At 43.9% G+C, this 18,285-nt stretch overlaps 2 protein-coding genes across 7 annotated transcripts in view; both read right to left on the minus strand.

Moving 5' to 3' along the window:
- LOC118413157 (cytochrome P450 2U1-like) overlaps nucleotides 1–8,196 on the minus strand; it is a 29,234-nt gene extending 21,038 nt beyond the window's left edge. The window contains exons 1-5 of one of the 5 annotated variants that reach the window (XM_035816355.1): nucleotides 7,883–8,196; nucleotides 5,974–6,113; nucleotides 3,503–3,810; nucleotides 3,022–3,205; nucleotides 2,552–2,730 (exon numbers count right to left, since the gene is read on the minus strand). In XM_035816355.1, the coding sequence (XP_035672248.1) occupies nucleotides 2,552–2,730; nucleotides 3,022–3,205; nucleotides 3,503–3,810; nucleotides 5,974–6,113; nucleotides 7,883–8,067 (996 nt within the window). In that variant the 5' untranslated portion in view covers nucleotides 8,068–8,196. Of the gene's footprint in view, nucleotides 1–21; nucleotides 162–1,296; nucleotides 1,656–2,551; nucleotides 2,731–3,021; nucleotides 3,206–3,502; nucleotides 3,811–5,973; nucleotides 6,114–7,882 lie in introns of those variants that run through there. The other 4 variants (XM_035816353.1, XM_035816354.1, XM_035816351.1 and 1 more) reach the window with 4 other exon arrangements.
- Nucleotides 8,197–9,801: 1,605 nt separating this feature from the next.
- Nucleotides 9,802–17,376, minus strand: LOC118414391 (fibropellin-1-like). Of its 2 annotated transcripts, XM_035818415.1 has the most exons (12): nucleotides 17,206–17,376; nucleotides 16,470–16,835; nucleotides 15,539–15,655; nucleotides 14,520–14,633; nucleotides 13,864–13,977; nucleotides 13,272–13,496; nucleotides 12,689–12,808; nucleotides 12,190–12,321; nucleotides 11,739–11,852; nucleotides 11,109–11,186; nucleotides 10,274–10,405; nucleotides 9,802–10,086 (listed from the first exon to the last, which is right to left on the minus strand). In XM_035818415.1, the coding sequence occupies exons 1-11, from the start codon at nucleotides 17,264–17,266 to the stop codon at nucleotides 10,293–10,295; spliced, it is 1,554 nt and encodes a 517-aa protein (XP_035674308.1). In that variant the 5' UTR covers nucleotides 17,267–17,376; the 3' UTR covers nucleotides 9,802–10,086; nucleotides 10,274–10,292. The 2 variants fall into 2 exon arrangements, with proteins under 2 accessions (XP_035674308.1, XP_035674307.1); XM_035818414.1 differs by lacking the exon at nucleotides 10,274–10,405 and having other exon boundaries at nucleotides 17,206–17,375.
- Nucleotides 17,377–18,285: the final 909 nt, after the last annotated feature.

The raw sequence follows: 18,285 nt of genomic DNA on the forward strand, positions 1-18,285 counted from the left end.
CATGTAAAGATGTCTTCCTACCCTTTCCTCTTGTTCGTATTGTCCGTCTCCACACGAACAAGTCCGGACGAGACGAAAAGACATCGCCATGTTTCAGCAAAGCTTCTTTTACAGCGTCCTGTCCGCTCAGCACGACTGCTGGGCGACATCCGAGCCAGACACTACAAAATGAAGAAATTGTAATGCAGCTTATTAAGCAGTGATGTAGACAGACATCAACAATGGTAGGTTCCTGATGGAAGAAGAGATAGAAAGAACACAACAGCAAAACAATATCTATTCCCTTAGGCTACAGCAAGTAAATTTTATGGATGACATCCTATGCAGAGTGCAAAAATAATGAGATAGTGCGAAAAAAAAAACAAGATGGGATAAAAAAACAAGATGGCTAGATTTTCAAAATAGACACCATAAACATCGTAACAAGATTTGAAGTGACAAAACGTGGCATCACAACTAACAAGGCATTCATTCCCGTGTTAAAGAAGTGACTAGTGTAGTAAAAGTGATACTAGTGTGGTACACTGGTAGCACTTGCCAAGCTGGCAACTACATGCATGGCTTCCATATTGGTGGCACTTTTACAACTATCCAACAAGTTTCACTTCTGCAACTATAGTCATGGCTACCTCCCTAGTGTCACTTGTACAAGTATGATTATTAGGCTACAACACAACCTATTTGCCTGTTTTGGTCTATCTGGCCATCCTCGAAGAGGAAATCAGGCGAAAATTAATGCGCGCGCTGATGTCATCCATAAAATTTACTTGCTGTGCCTGTGGCCTTATCGTGTAAAGAAAAATCGCGTACCAATGTCGGCTCGTCAGTTGTCCTTCCCAAAACCTGCACCTCAGATATAAGACTTAAAGTTTGTGACCCGATAACAAGACGTTTTGATGCAATACCTCACAATGGGAGCCAAGATGTACACATTTTACGCTTAGACAAATTCGAAAAGCCTAGCCCCTGTTCAGGTCTTGTTCGACTGGTTCCCTGCAATTTGGACGATGCCTCGGGTATCATTTTGCCTGACTGTACGAAATAAATGCCGTGCCAGTGTAGAAAACGCTGTTATTTCGTGTGTTTTTCCCCTATGAACAACACCTATGAAATAAAGTTGCTGTCGTAAAAAAAGAGGACTACTAGTAATTGAAATTAGTACCTCGACTTCGAGGCCACCCACCCTACATTTTCTGGTCGCATGTGTTTTTTTCCGCTAATAACGAATCATAACTACAAATAATACTAGCGACTACTTTAGATCGGTAATGAGTCAGCAATGACATATTTACGCACGTGAAGACGTCGCCATATTTCACTCGCCATTCAGCGAACACTCGATGTTGTCCCCGGGCGAGATCGCGCAGGTTCCCGACGATCGGCCAGGCACGAGGCCCTGGTGGGTATTTCCTCGTCAACCGGAGGTTTTGGACGTACAGGTAGACTCCAAGCAGTACCAAGGCTACAAAGAACAACTCCATTTTGCTGCTAAGTCCTCGCCAGCTACTCAGCAAGACTGGGAGAGCGAGTAACACCTCACAAAGTCCAAAGTTGAATGAGACACCAACGGATGACGTTGGAATTCCCTACGAGCGTTTGCATTGTTCAAATGCAATAGAGCGTCTTCAATCCCCTTGGTATGTTAAGCCACTTTGTGACATGAGCTTCACCTTTGGTCTCATCTAAATGCTGCGTTCCTTTTTGATATATATTTGCTTTTGGACAGACGAGGACAATGTGGCACTGCACTCAAGTTTTGTAACTTATATTAACAGTGCCACATACACGGTACAGACAGAAGGTAAAGGTAGTCTTTACCTCCCCGACCGAAGTCAAGTACCCGTCTTTACACCTGGGTGAAGTGAGGTAGGTCGTGTAAAGTGCCTTTCCCAAGGGCACAACGTCGAGGGGCACGGCGGGGATCGAACTCAGGACCTCTAGATTCCGAGCTGTGACAAGAACTGTCCCCTGTTTCAGCTGACCGTCACTGTCCAGGAATCGGGTGGGGTCGAACCGCTCCGGATCGGGCCAGTACTTCGGGTCCATGTGGAGAGACCACAGGTTGGGCAGGATGAAGGTGCCGGCGGGGATCTGGGACAGGTAAACCAATTTTTAAAGTGTGAAAATGGTATATCATAGAACACAGATAGCACATAACGGTGGATTATAATGTGGAACATGTTAACGTACGTACGGAAAGAAACGCAGAGTGGAAATGGTTACCTGATGGCCCAGGATTGTAGCAGGAGCTGTGGTCTCGTGAGGCACAGACGAAGGAACGATGGTCCGGATCCGCTGGGCCTCGCGTATGGTCGCCTCCGTGTACGGAAGGTGTTCTCGCAGCAGTATAGATGGAGTCTGTGAGGATTGTGGTATGTTATGTGCAATGAACAAACGCAAAAACACATTCTAAAATAAAATTTGACGCGACTTCTCCCAAGTCGTAATGACCCTTGAATTCAGGGACTCGAACCCACAAGTTCTAGGTTCCCCTTTGACGATCAAACAAGGCCACTCGCGACGTTGCAAAAACTACCCTTGGACGTTTTACCTGTTTTCCAAGCGACTCATCGATCTCCTCCTGCACCTTGCCCTGCACATCCGGGTTCATGACCAGGTACAGCAGGGCCCAGCGGAGCGTGGTGGCGGTGGTGTCGGTTCCCGCCGCGAACAGGTTCTTGATGACATTGATGATGTTGTCCTGTGGCAGTTCAGACAGTATTCTGTTCCCTAAAGACACAAGACAATGGTTAAGCGATGAGCTCATCTCACAAACCTGCGTTATGTTTCAGGCACATTTCAACGAAGAAGTAGTTTAAAGCCCCTAAAAAGAGTCAATCAATTTCCAAAGAAACAGTGAGAAAGGAGCTGACGCGGCGCAGTTGAGGCACAGAGAATGTAAATTTTATATAATCGAAACGAAACAAGACTGTTGTCGCCGCGTTTCTACGGCAGTGGATATCCAGATGTAGCACCCAGATGGGGGTGATGTTGGTGAAACGTGCAAGTTTGTCATCTTACCTCGGTGCTCCTCCAGCAGATAACCATCGATGACGTCCCTGATGTTGTTGGGGTCAAAGGTCTCCCTGTGCTCCCGGATGACTTCGATGACGAAGCTGCGGATCTCCTCGCTGAACGTCACCACCTCCCCCAGCTTCCGGCGGAAAGACGGGACGTGCCACAGTTTTGGGTAGATGTTCAATGCCTGAGAGAACAGACAGAATATAGAAGTGGGAGCAATCAGCCAATTATGATTGCAGTGTCCAGTTCGACTGCCGAAATCTTCAGCCTCGATGGTTCAATACAGCTACAGCTACAGTACGGTGCAAAGTTCTTAACATTCGTGGATGTGGACAAATGCTTAAAGCCCCAGTGCAACGGGGTTTAAAAGTCTTATTTTCTTTGCTTATTTGTGAGACTGTCGGTGGGAGTTATCGAATTTTTAGGAATCTACGTTATGGATGCGCTAGCATGCAACCCAAAACTATATGAAAAGACAAACCTGGGAGGATGCACTTGAGCCGAGGTACCGATTGAGGAGCCCCACCAGGTGCGAAAAACGCTTGTCGTCATGGTCGAATCTTCGGCCGAACACCACGGAACAGATCACGTTGGAAACCGACAGGCCTAGAGACACCGTGGGGTCGAACGGTTGACCGCATTTATCCTTGAACACTTGCACCAGATCCTGCGCCTCCTGCACGATGGTCGGCTCCAGACTCTGCTTCCCGGCCCCGAAGGTGTTGAGCCAAGTCAGCGCCACCTTTCGGGTCTCCTTCCACTCGGGGCCGTAAGGGGCCGTGACAACACCTGATGACAATGGAAACGGTGCAGCTTGATTATAATGCCAGGAAAAACTCTTCCATTCCGTCTCCGATTACAAGCATTCTTTCTTGACAGAACTTTCTTTATCTTTATCCCTATGTCTATATAGACTCTACAAGCAGCAGCTAAGAAAGCAAACTGACAAAGTTGCTTCATCGTCCGACAATATACAGGAAAGAAAATATACAGGGTGCCTAAGAATTTGCACAAACATTATGCGATTTGCACGAATCACTATGCGAAAACGTACGAACCTTATGTCATACGCACGAATCTTATGTGATACACACGAACCTTATGCGGTTTGCATGAACCTTCTGCGAAATCAGCCAATTACTGCTCGGGTCACGTGACAGGCGGAGCGGAATTTTCAACATGGCGGCTTCGATCTTCAGCGGCGGAAAATACGATGTGACGCGCAGGAATGAAGACAAAGAGTATCTCGCATGTTTTTAGATACGTCTTCGTTATGGCATATGTCCAGTCAATAGTTTGAAATAAAACTATCATGGGTAGAAGCGCTCAGAAACACGCCTTCTCCCAACGTAGCGGCGGCGGTCGGTTTGCATAAAGTTCCTGCAAATCGCATAAGGTTCGTGCAAATCACATAAGGTTCGTGTGTGCAACATAAGGTTCGTACGTTATCGCTTAGTGATTCGTGGAAATTGCATAAGGTTCGTGCGTTTTCGCATAGTGATTCGTACGTATCACATAATGTTCGTACGGATCTCATAGGGTTCATGCAAATGCTTAGGCACCCCTGATATACAGGTCAGGTCATTGAGCAACCTTACAATTGAAAAAAAAAACTAGAAAGGCAACATTTTTGAAAAAATGCTGGATGTGGGCGAAGGGAAAAGAAAGGAAAAATCGCAAGAAAAGAAACAACTAGAATGACAACATTTTCGCGAAAATGCAGCAAGTCTTTCCCGTGGCCTTTTTTGAAGTTTAAGTCAAACTATCTTACACACAATAGTAATTGCCATTAGGTGCCCCGTATTCTCGGTTCACCCCTATTCTCGGCCTTTACCTGACGTCACGGGTTGTGCTGTGTAGCAATTATAAAGCTGAAATTCATGATCAGGTTCAGGTCCGGTACCGTACCGTAGCCTCCATTCCAAATTTGACTTAACGCCGCAGGCGACAGACATCGACGATACAGTATTTGGCTGCCGGTATGGTCCGAGGCGTTGACGAGCCCCCCTCCCCACATGGACCGTCCGACCGTTTAAACGCCGTCTTTTGAGGGCAATTAAAAAATAAATAAAAAGGCGTGTGAACTGAACGATGCTCTGTTTGCAAGATAAAATTGTTGTAAATATCAAAAAAGAAAAAAAAAAGGACAACTAAAAGAAAGTTGTTCCCGTTTGTAAAAAGTTGTTCCCGCCCGGAATCGAACCAGGGTTGACCTAGCGAAAAAAGCGCAAATGTAGCTGGTGTTTTAGCCATTCGGCCAAGCTTGCCGTAACGTTAATGCATTTTAACAGGTACATGTATACAAATGCAATGCGTAGCTTGAACACGTCCGTTCACTGTTTAATTTGCAAGATTCCAAGGTCCCATTTTCTGAAGATAATGTTTTTTGTGCAAATTTATCAATCTTGTTCATTCCGTGGCGGGCAACTTCTTCCTTGAGCGCCTGTTTGGTCGAATGCATGGCCGATTTACTGCGTCTCAGCTGCTATTATAAAACTGGATGCCGAATGACATTTTGTGTTCTCTGCGTTGATAGGTCCAGCTCTGACGTACACCCGAGACAGTCTGAATTTAGGCCAATCAAAAAGCTGGGAACGCGGAGTATTTGCTAACAGCTTCCATTTTTCTGAGTTTTGATTGGCTATTATCAAAATGGATGCCGATTGTGTCCTGCGCGTTGATAGGTTCACCTCTGACGTACAACCGAGAAAGTGCGACTTTAGGCCAATCAAAAAGCTTGAAACATGGAGTACATGGAGGCTTCCATTTGTTTCTGATTTCCGGTGAAATACTTGTAAGAAAAAAACTATATGTGTGGCTTCGCCCACATAAACATGACAATCAGGAACATTGTGCTGGAAAACGGGCTTTCCAAATACGTGTTTTTTTTTGTACGTACAAACGATTCAGGCTTTGATGACGAAGTTTTTTCATGTTAAGATGTCTCCCCACCTTTTCCTCTCGTCGGTATTGTCCGTCTCCACACGAACAAGTCCGGACGGGACGAAAAGACATTGCCATGTTTGAGCAAAGCTTCTTTCACAGCATCCTGTCCGCTCAGCACGACTGCTGGGCGGGATCCGAGCCAGACACTACAAAATGAGGACATTGTAAACAGTTTAGCAAGCAGTGATGTGCAAATATACAAAAGTAACGGTCTCCTCTGTCAGCACTGGAACACCAGTGCTGAAGTGGTCGTCAGCACTGGAAGTCCAGTGCTGAGACGGCGTCAGCACTGGAAATCCAGTGCTGAGGCAGCTTCAGCACTCAAAGCCCTTCTGTCAGCACTGGAAACCGAGTGCTGAGACTACAATCAGCACTGGATTTCCAGAGCTGAGGACATTTCAGGTCTGGAAATCCAGTGCTGACGAATATTCCGCACTGGAAACCGAGTATAAAATGTATAAAGTTGGTGAAAAGAACTTACATTCTGTTACAAAATGTAAATCGACAACTGTATTATACAATGTTTTTTAAATGCTGGTTCTTTGCTGCACAAGCAGAATGTGTCGTCCACCTGTAACTACCTATTCTTTGTAAAAAAAACCAAGCGATGTCTTTACCACACAGATAGACCAACTGTTAGTTGTCTAACTCTGACTACCTATTGTTTTTTAAATGATGCAGCACTGGTCTTACAGTGCTGAAAAGTTCCCGAGCACTGGTAAATCCAGTGCGGAACCCGTTACTTTTGTATATCAGCACTCGGTTCCAGTGCTGACGGAGGTTTCAGCACTGGGTAACAGGTGCTGAATGACCTTTGAACTGGCTCACCGCCTCTCCGCTGCGAGCTCAGCACTGGTACCCGAGTGCTGACGGCAGTTCAGCACTGGAAAACCAGTGCTGAGGCCGATTTGACCCTTGATTCAGCACTGGAACACCAGTGCGGACCCGTTACTTTTGTATACTTGCCACATGATGTAGACAGAAATTAATAATGGTAGGTTCCTGACGGAAGAAGAGATAGAAAGAACACACCAGCAAGGCAATATGTATTCCCTTATCGTGTAAAACAACAACAAAAAATCGCGTACCAATGTCGGCTCGTCAGTTGTCCTTCCCAAAACCTGCACCTCAGATATAGGACTTATAGTTTGTGACCCGATAACAAGACGTTTTGATGCAATACCTCACAATGGGAGCCAAGATGTACACATTTTACGCTTATGCCACACCAATTTAATTTCTTGGTTCACGGATTCGCTCGCTCCTATTTTTTGGAAAAAAAAATAAAAATAAAAATTACCACTCAGCAAATTTTCGCCATTAATGAAACCATTCACCAACTTTCTGGTGTAGCAAATTGGGCTTTATATGATAAGCTCCTTAAATTGTGGGTACAGGTGCTGTTACTGTACAATAATAGTGTTTTTGTACTTTTTTCAAGCTGAAAATTTTTTTTCTTTATGTTTTGGATTAGCCGTTACCTTTACCCCAACCATTTTACAATTTTTATTTTTATTTCGCCCTCTCGCTCCATATTTTTTATGAAAAAATCCGTGAACCAAGAAATTAAATTGGTGTGGCCTTAGACAAATTCGAAAAGCCGAGCTCGAGATCCTGTTCAAGTCTCGTTCGACTGCTGGTTCCCTGCCTTTTGTACGATGCCTCGGGTATCATTTTGCCTGACTGCACGAAATAAATGCCGTGCCAGTGTAGAAAATGCTGTTATTTCGTGTATTTTTCCGATGAACAACACCTATGAAATACATTTGCTGTCGTAAAAAAAGAGGACTACTAGTAATTGAAATTAGTACCTCAACTTCGAGGCCACCCACCCTACATTTTCTGGTCCTATGCATTTCCAATACTGGCGACTACTTAAGATCGATAATGAGTCTGCAATGACATATTTACGCACGTGAAGACGTCGCCATATTTCACTCGCCATTCAGCGAACACTCGATGTTGTCCCCGGGCGAGATCGCGCAGGTTCCCGACGATCGGCCAGGCACGAGGCCCTGGTGGGTATTTCCTCGTCAACCGGAGGTTTTGGACGTACAGGTAGACTCCAAGCAGTACCAAGGCTACAAAGAACAACTCCATTTTGTTGCTAAGTCCTCGCCAGCTACTCAGCAAGACTGGGAGAGCGAGTAACACCTCGCAGAGTGCAAAGTTCAAGGCCAGACGAAATAGATACCAACAGATGACGTTGGAATTCCCTCTGAGCGTTTGGATTGTCTTCATTTGCGTGCACTTGCTGACCAATAATTGGCGTCCTCGATTACTTCATTTAGATTTACATTTCAATAGACCGTGGTTCAAACCGCTCGAAGATTTCATTAGTAAGTTTCATGTATTTGTTAATTCTGATGGACTATAATGTAAACAGCTTTTAATAGCAGAGGTTATTTGATAGGTCCTATGAATATGCTTTAGATACGAGTAACAACAAGCTACGTTCGCCTCCTTGTTGGCGTCTCATTAAAACGCTTTGTGGACTGAAGGTCAGTTGAGGTCAGGTCATGTGAGCTCAGTTATGGTGAGGTTACCTAATTATAGCTAAGGTGACACTGATAGGCTGGTCATGTGAGTTCAGTTATGGTGAGGTTACCTAAGGTGACACTGATAGGCTGGTAACCTTCACATTTTAACTCATGTTAGATTGACAGGGACGACAATCAAAAAGTACAGGCTTTGCAGGATCGCCTACTAGATATATTGAATTCTCCTCAACGTTACAATTGGCAGGGCCATCGGCATTTTAAAAAGGTAATTATATATTAAAAGTTAACATTGTCTTAGAATAATTGTTAGCTAGAGTGATACTTAAAACCACCTAGTAAGTCGTGCGAAAGAACATCAATGTTCTTTTTGCTCGAGAAAAAGTCAGGAGACTGCCACTACATGTACGTGACGGTAACGTGTCATCAACGGCTGTCATTTGGTAACTTGTCCAGCTCTTTACACCATCCCGTCCCGCTTTGCCGTTTTTATTCATCATATTGTGACGTTTCGTGGCATTTTCATTTGGCTTTCTAATGAATTGTATGATGGGCATCTCAGTCGAACGAAAGAAAGCCGAAAGTTTTAGTACTGACGCAGTAACTAATATACCAGAGCAACCACGTATTATAAAGGTGAAAATTCAAATGTCGCTTCTCATGGGTCACTAATCTTTATATACATTTCAAGATACTTTCTTTAGCGTTCGGTACAGAAGAAGAGAAGTACACAAATTAGAAATAGCCATTATATGAAGCACAATCTCCATATATTTTAACGATTACAGCTAGGAGTTGAACCTATACGTACCAGAATACAATTGGTTATTGTCGATGTCGCACCAGAGTGATATTCCAGTCTAATTCTCGATGTAATTGCACTTCTCCTTTTACAGGTGCTGTACCTAACTTGTAAGAGCATAGGATATAGAGCGGTCTTTTATTCATTCGACTTAACCGTTTCCACTGCTAACCCGAGAATTATCGATTTTTAAAGTGTTTCCATAACTTTTCATGAGGTAGTTGGTGTTTACCAGTTGATTTGTTTTGACAACCTCTAGCTACAGGTGTACCATGCTTTTACAACGGAAGGAACCGATTGCAAACTGCCTGCCTACCAAGATTAGCCTGAGTACCATCCTCCGAAGTGTCCGCTGGCTCACTAATTTCGCTTGCTAAATACCAATATACCAAGTACTGGTCATTTACTGACTGATGTCAACAGCTGAGCATTACCTTTAAACTTCTAATTTATTAAATGCATACCATTCATATTCCTATATATTCAAAGGATGTTATCTCGTGTAAAGAGAAAAAAACACGTATAGAGACTCGATCCGGTATGCTCAGTATACATTTATTATCATTTTACACATAGATTTCTGCCATTCAGGCTCTGTAGTCACAGATCATGACAATAGGCCATTTTAGAAGTTCACATCAGAATCATAGGAATTTTTGTCGTTTTTAATTGTCTAGATCCCATCGTGAAGATGTGGCTGTCATTTCTCCGGCATACACATGTAGGCAGACCCTTCGCTCTCCAGGCACAGGAAACCGGCAGGACAGCTAGAGTTGTCCTCACAGATATGCACGGGTTCGCCCAGGGATCGGCCGGGACCTGGGGAAAGAAAGATATGGTTATCAATACAATGTCTGTAGCAACGTAAGGTCATGTTAATAATCATTGGCCTCCACCGGAGGATCATAAGTAAGGCCAACATGGAGCTGAGTAACGTCCTTGGATGTGGAAAGCCGAGAGATTGGCTGGAGGAAAATCGGTCGTGCGAGTGTTCTGTGACGCGTGCCTGTTGTGCCGCCAGGTCGCTACTCTGGAGGAGGCGGTGGCAGGAGAATGGGCTGCCGCAGGGTGTTGCAGAGATTTCTAAAGCGCTTCAGAATGTCCCCTCTTATCTTGAGATCCGCCTGCAGTTCCGGCTCTGAAAAGAAAAACGAGGACGAACTGGCAACCGGCACGTTTGCCTCGAGTCAAGAGCAGTACAACTGACATAGAGTGGTGTAGATGTAGATGTGTGTGTAGATGTAGACATAGTCTAGTCAACAGACCATGAGAGCAGCATATAGGATTTATTCTTTGAACAACAGCTTTCCCTATTTCAAATATCAAGGAGAGCGAGCCGTTATGAAGATAATACGCGAAAGGCATTTAGAATGACGCGAAGGCTTGAAAGGGAATGGAGCCGTCTCTCACTGCTAAAGACAAGCCAATAAATCAAAATTGAGTTTCTCTCGAGCATTTACTGGAAAAGGGATGAGTTAGAAACTTTGTGATCTTTGACCTAATTCAAAATGTTTGTGACCTATGTTTTGCCTGCAGAACCAGAATTTAGACACATGTTGATTCAATGTCTTAACTTCATTCAACACGTGCCAAAACATTTTTCAGGTTTTATACCACCTGATATTCCAAACATCGATATTGTTGAGGTGCCAAATGAAAAGAATATATCACGAAAGCAGGAAACAGACTAAAGGAAAGTATCTTACATGTATAGTAGAGGATAAAGTCGCCACAGTGCCAGGGCTCAGGACAGGGATGGGGGTTGCAAAAAGCCTTTCCCAGAGGGATAGCGTAGGAGAATATAGAACCGAGTAAGCGAAGGACAACTCAAAGATCCTTACTTGTGCATGTGAAGTAGTACGTGAAGTCGTCACAGCGCCAGTTGACAGGGCAGGGGTCCGGGTTGCACAGGTCCACATCTGGAAAAGTGCATCACGATATTGTAACGTACAGGTTTGATGAACACTTCTAAGTTCTAACAAATGGTTGATCAAAATCATACCATTGTAGGTTAATACTTAGTGTTCTTCTAGATCTAGGCACATCTGGAATAAAGGCTTATTCCTAAACAGTCTGGAGTTGACAATTCATAATGGAAGGATGGTCGTTGAAAAAGCACATTTTAAACCCGAAAAAGTAGTATACAGTACTTTTATTGAGTAAATGAAGACCTTTATTGTAGAACCCACTGGGGTTATAGTTGCAGATACTTGCAGATACTGTAAATGCATTTAAGTTCGCGGGGATTTAATTTCGCGGTAGCGGGAAAATGGACTTTTCGCGGTGGTTTTAATTTCGCGGTAGCGCCATGCATTGTAGTGTCTTACTGTTATGGAAAAATGTTCGCGGTGGTTTTAAATTCGCGGTGAAGCGGCCGCCGTGAAAACCGCGAACATTAATCCACCGCGAACATTTCTGCATTCACAGTACATGAAATATTCACAATGTTATTGAACAGATGCATTACGTACCGATTTCACAGTTGTCTCCGTCGAACCCGGTGGGGCATGAACAGGAGTAGGTATTGACGCCTTCCGTGCAGGTGCCTTGGTTCTGACAGGGAGCCGAGCTGCACTCGTCAATATCTGCAGAGAGATAGAATGCAGCCTGAGGTGAACGTTTCTACTTCAATTCTGTTTACATGCCTGTAATGCCGCTGGCTCCATGTAGCCATTCGTGGACAGAAAACTGTTTAGTATTAGACAAGTTACAAATAAACCCATTACAAACCTCAACCATTTGCATGGCTTACTGTGCAAGAAACGTTGTGTTTTCTGATTGACTAAGATTGGTTGACTACAGCCCAATCTCTATCTGTATAGTCGGTGTAACCGCCCTTCGGCGTAACACACCACCTTGAAGCTGTGTTTCAACAGACTAGAAAAGCAATGCAAAAACGTTATTATTAAAAGTGTAGCTCACCAGTTTCACACTGGTCTCCAGAGTATCCCGGTAGGCAGTCGCAGAAGGTGTGTGCTGACCCGACCCCACCACTGAAGCAGGTGGTACAGGTTCCTCCGTTCTGACAGCTGTTCGTGCCGCAGGCGGAGACATCTGGAACAGGGAACAGACGGTACAGGAAGACTAGTCAGTTCAGTTCAGTTTAATCATCCTCATATGAGGTGCCATTAACAATGTCTGACCAAGCGTTTCTATCTAGCATGGCGGCTAGCAAGTTGTAGTCCTTTAAACCAACCTCCTCCTCCAAGTCACCGACTATTATTTCATCACGATTCCATTCTACGTCTTATGTTTGTAGTCTCATCTTTCAGAATAAAGAGTGGCAGCAACAAAAATAATAACAAATACATCGTGTATGAGAGTCATCTAGTCCAAAGTATACCTACCCTTGCTAAAAGTGATAATGACTAATACATGTAAAAAAACTTTTGAAAAAAATTGTATCTATCCCGACACCCACCAGATTCGCAGATATAGTTGCGCAATTTGCTGCAGAAGGCCGCGTTCAGGTCGTAGTTCCCGGCTTGAGCCAACATGACACAAAGGTCCTCGGGCTTGTCGGGCATCCAGCGCAGCTCGGCTGAAAAGTTTACAGAAGAACATCTCTATCATACAACACTTTAAAAGTTGGTGGCAATGACATGAATGATATTTGAAATGGTCTCGCACGACTTGCTAGTCAACGAATTATGCAGTACTTTGAAATAATCATTGAGCAAAGTGGAACTACGGCTAGGCAGTTACGGCTACAGAGTACTTGAATAGCAATAAGTTTATTGCAAATTCTTGCCTTTGGGCCAGTTTCATCTTACATGAAAGGCTAGAAACAGTTTATAACAATTTAGCAATATCTACTCTAGTCTAGGGTTGTTGATGGGTTCGACTTCTTTTTCGAAGACAGTGGAAGACGAATGATCCCACCCTTTCTATTATGTGTGGGTTTTGTGCTGTTAGACCTCTTCAAACAAGTTTTGCTTTCGTGCTCGTAGAACGCAATTTGAACTAAAATGTGTTTCGTATATGAAACCTTCACCCAAACTTACAACTGATGGCAGAGGCGTCCGCATACTCGAAACTTGTCCCTGTGCCCTGCAGTCCGATCCAGTGGGATACTGCAGTTCCCTGCCGGACCAACTGGCCGAGATACTCCTGCTCGGCAAGGGTGGTGACTTTGGTCAGGTAACCGCCAAGCGTCTTACAAAATGCGTCCGCATCGGAGAAGGTCTTCGTATCCGTGGATAAGCGGTAACAGCTATCACCGTTGATAACTGAGTACATATAAAAAAAATGAAAAATCAGTTATAATACGAAGGGTGTGTGCATGTGCTATTTTCCATAAAACAAATACATGTTCGACAACTATTTAGTGTTTAGGTTTTCAGGTACCGTACGTATTCCAATGTTGGTGGCCCTGCCTATGCGCCTATGGAACTATAGAAGCTATGAGTTCGATTCGGGTTCTCAAGTCAACATTAGCACTTCTACGGAAATGATAGCATGGCATTTACCGTTTCGACCAATGAGAGAGTAGCTGCGTATCTGTTAAACACGTGTTTTACTCTGCATTTTTACAGCCTCTGGGATTGGTCTATCAGTAAGCAGCAAAGGCAAATGGATTGGGTCCGACCGACTCACTTGATTCGCAGTTCCGGCCGATCGCGCTGCCCGAACAGGCACAGCTGTAGCCGCCATCTGTGTTAGTGCAGGTGCCGCCGTTCTCACAAGGACTGTTGGCACACTCGTTCACATCTAAAACAAAAGGCAAGGGAAATGGTTCACAAAGACATGGATTCCAGCTGTTAACTCAGACTGCATGGGCTACCACCAAACTTTGGGCGCTATATACACACGGTGATATACAAGTAAACTTTGGACGCTATATAACTGGTCACATGTCCCTCCAGCGTTATTCTGCAATATATATCTTTCTTGACCAATTATAGCTTAATAGAACGCATTTAAGGCATTGATAGATTCTCATTTAATAGTTCTAGACGTTGTACTGGCCAGGAAAAAAAACGTTTCCAAACGGAACCGTCTATGTGGAGTTCCAAGTTTTTGTTTGAACATGCATTCATGAGAGGCTCAAATCGGCCTTTTGGCCGGTTTTCATGTCATGAGGGCGGCAAGGGTCAGATAAAGTAAGGTACAGATTACATCAAGACCTAATAAACCTATTAACATTATATATATACATGGTACAAAAACAAATGTAGAGCGAAATCTCATGGTTTATAGTCTACGATGGAAACGTCTACAGAGGGAAACAGTCGCAAAGTTGGTCCATTTACCTTCACCGCAGTTGGTACCAGTCCAGCCATCCGCGCAGCTGCAGCTGTAGCTCCCAGGTGTGTTGGTACAGGTGCCCCCGTTCTGACAGGGGGTCTGCTGACATTCGTCCACATCTGTGGGGAAGAAGACGTGGAGCAAGTTAGACATGCGAGGCACAGGCGACGTACCAACGTCAAATTACCCTTCAGGTACAAGATATGAATGCACGCAAACAATATGCGACTAGTAGAAATGCTAAAAAAAAACTAGAAAGGCCGACATTTGCAAATACAGCATATTTCAATCCATCACCAGCTCATCCAAAAGAGTGGGTCTAAACGAATCAAAACAGTGTAGCTTCGCAATTTCATTTGGCAATACAAGATGCACACTTTTGTTAGTCTGTGTAACACAAACTCCGCTGTCCAGGGCTCTAACTGGCCCCTCCGGCGGATGTTTGGCGGGCTGCTGTAAGCGAGATTTAATCAGGCTAACTTTTTGTTATCAATCTTGGGACACAAGACATTGAAGACACACAACCGACACTTACTAGTGTGATGGAACGAACAATTTCACACCGACTGCCATCTTGGGAAACTGAAATGGAGTAAGCAGATTCGTAACGACAACTACAACTGAGGCCACACCAATTTAATTTCTTGGTTCACGGATTCGCTCGCTCCTATTTTTTGGAAAAAAAATAAAAATAAAAATTCCCACTCTGCAAATTTTCACCATTAATGAAACCATTCACCAACTTTCTGGTGTGGCATATTGGCCTTTATATTATAAGCTCCTTAAAGTGGGTACAGGTGCTGTTACTGCACAATAATAGTTAGTGTTTTTGTACTTTTTTTCAAGCTGAAAACTTTTTTTCTTTATGTTTTGGATTAGCCGTTACCTTTACCACAACCATTTTACAATTTAATTTTTATTTTTATTTCGCCCTCTCGCTCCATATTTTGAAAATATATTGAAAAAATCCGTGAACCAAGAAATCAAATTGGTGTGGCCTGAAGTGAAATAAATAGATACGAACCCGTTTCACAGTTGTCGCCAGTCCAGGCGGCCCAACAGTCGCAGGTGTAGGTCTCTCCTGTATCCGTGCAGGTACCACCATTCTGACAAGGATTCTGAGCACATTGGTCGGAAAGATCTGAAAAAAAGTTAGGTAAGAATGCATTTTTTGTTGATTATTACATACTAGTGCTCTGAGTAGTTGGAAGTACATCGGGACAAATTCTCTGATCTTGTATAATTGTTCAGAACTAATAAAGTCGTACTGTTTTTTAAGGATATAACACATGTGCACGTAGAATTATAGTCTGGGTGGACGTTTTAGACAAAATGTAACACTCCAAGTTCTCTGATCTTACAATAGAAGCCATGGAAACTATTCAGCTTATTTCGTCAATATAGAATACAACACTGTGCATTCCGTATCACCAGCCCGACCGCGGGCAGGATCGCCCGAAGGCCGGAGGGTGATCCGACGCGCGGGTTTCTGGGACCGAGGGTGATGCTGAATACACCGTGCTGTATTTTATTTATGTCATACCCATTTGAGAAAACACATGTTTCGATGCGAAATGCGCCAGAAGTTGAGAAAATTTGGTGCTCTCGAACAATGATTGTTACAACAGCAATGTTCCAAGGACCAAATCAGATATTCGAATTTTCTACCGCGTCGCACTCGACATGCGCAGAGTATGTTCGAATTATTGATGGAAGCCTGTGTGATAAAAACTTCTAAGCCTGTGTGGTACGGATTTTTATCACACTGTCAGTAATATCTGTATCGAACGTTATCGCGGCCCAGGTATGACATAAAAGTAATTATAATCTGAATCTCCGATGTATAGCAGTCACTCAAGCTAGCCGAGTTTACATAGCATATTCGCCGGCAAGGACAACATTAACCTGCACAGCGCAAATAATAACCACTTCTAGTGCTAGTATTTCAGACTAACCTCTTGCGCAGAGGGCGAACCGGTCGCTGTAGCCGGTCCCTACGGTGCACCAGCTGCCTCGCTCCGCCCCACAGGCGGCGCCTTCCGACCAGCCTGCCATGAAGGTGTACACCCCCTCCAGCTCGGGGCAGTAGCGCGGGTTGTTGCTGCACAGCTCCTGGGAGATGTCCTCCATGGGGTGGATACAGCCGGTCAGCCCGGTCTGGGCGCAGGCTGGGGAGGAGTAGTCGCACTCGGCATCTCCCGGGCACGGCGTGGCGAACCCGGCTCCCTCACACGTGGCCTTCACGTTGGCTGACGTCATGGGTCCTGACGCCTGCACCTTGAAGTACTCCCAGGCGCCATTGGACGTCAGGGGCACTTGTCCTACATCAACACACAAGCGAAAGATTTGTCCTACATCCACACACAAGCGAAAGATGTTTGGCATGAACAAGGACCATTGGTGCGGCTACTGATATGGCATATGGTACAGGTATTGTATACGTTAGTAGATTTAATCAGGACTTGCAGATAGCATGATTGGCTGGGTGGGTCGGTAACTCAACATACTCTATAGAACAAACGTTGAATTGCGTATATTTGCAACACTCAGAATCCGACTATGCACTAATCATTTCAGGCTTTTTTTAACGGAAAGTTTCCGGAGTGAATAAGTTGAGCGTTTTGAACTATGTACAAGCCTGGAAATTTGAACGTCACATGGATATATGTAGAAATGTATATGCAACCTTACCTCTGGCAGACGTTACTGAGCAGAGAACTATCATAAACAGCGCGGCACATCGAAGACCCATTTTGACCTCAGACAGTTCGTACAGGCGACGGATAGAGTAAAGTCAAGATTAGGACAGAAAAGGCGTAGTACACTGCTGAATCCCTAGGCCTGGCTACTCCGCATGTGCTCATCTGCCGGCGTGGTCTCGTCTTTTATATCCAGGTCTGGCCAGGTGAGAATACGCAGCTGTGCTCGGATCACGCCTCCTACAGGTGTCACTACACCTGTTTGAAGCACGAAGATCCAGTCAGACTATCAACGTACATGATTGGCTTCAACGTGTGATTAGATTTCTAAAACACCTGTCGGTAATTGTTTGCAGTTATGGAGCTTTTACAGTCCCAATTCAACCCAACTAAAGAATAATGTTAAAAACCTGGAAATAATGCTTTAGACTAGGTGTATATTTTCTGTCTGTATGTGTGGACATTGTACTTATGATCTTTGTATACATTATACTCAGTTCATTCATTTACATTTTGGGACTTATTATTTGTTTGCAAACAAAACCCAATTATATTTGCATCATTTTATGTTGACCTCTCACAAAGGTTACCAAATTTTGTTTAATTTTCCGTTAAGAAACAATATTTTTTTGGTTCTTTACATTTCATATTTGCATTGTGGACTGACTCTGAATTGTGTGAAGCTTAATAGTTTAACACTATATGCAAATAAAACAAAAACCTTTCCGTATTTGCATACGAGCGATCACAATGATGTTAGAAAGCAGGTGGAATACAACAGATAAATTCACATCTTAATTTGACCTGCTAATTTAAATATCAACTGACTCCTGGTAACGTAGAATACCCCAGATGTTATCAAAAACAGCAATCGCTCGTATTAGCTAGCCTTCTTTGAAAATTAGTATCAAGGTAAAAAAGGTAAGACGCCCATGCTATCTGACAGTTACTCCGTCACTGCCCTTGTCCGTCCATGGGACTTTCAAAAGGACACGCTATGGTATAGTATCTAAGCTATATAGGTAACGTTAATAAATATAATGCTTAGCATCGTGTCAATTTTTTTTACATT

Source organism: Branchiostoma floridae, chromosome 4, assembly GCF_000003815.2.
Source record: "Branchiostoma floridae strain S238N-H82 chromosome 4, Bfl_VNyyK, whole genome shotgun sequence".
Lineage (NCBI taxonomy): Eukaryota > Metazoa > Chordata > Leptocardii > Amphioxiformes > Branchiostomatidae > Branchiostoma > Branchiostoma floridae.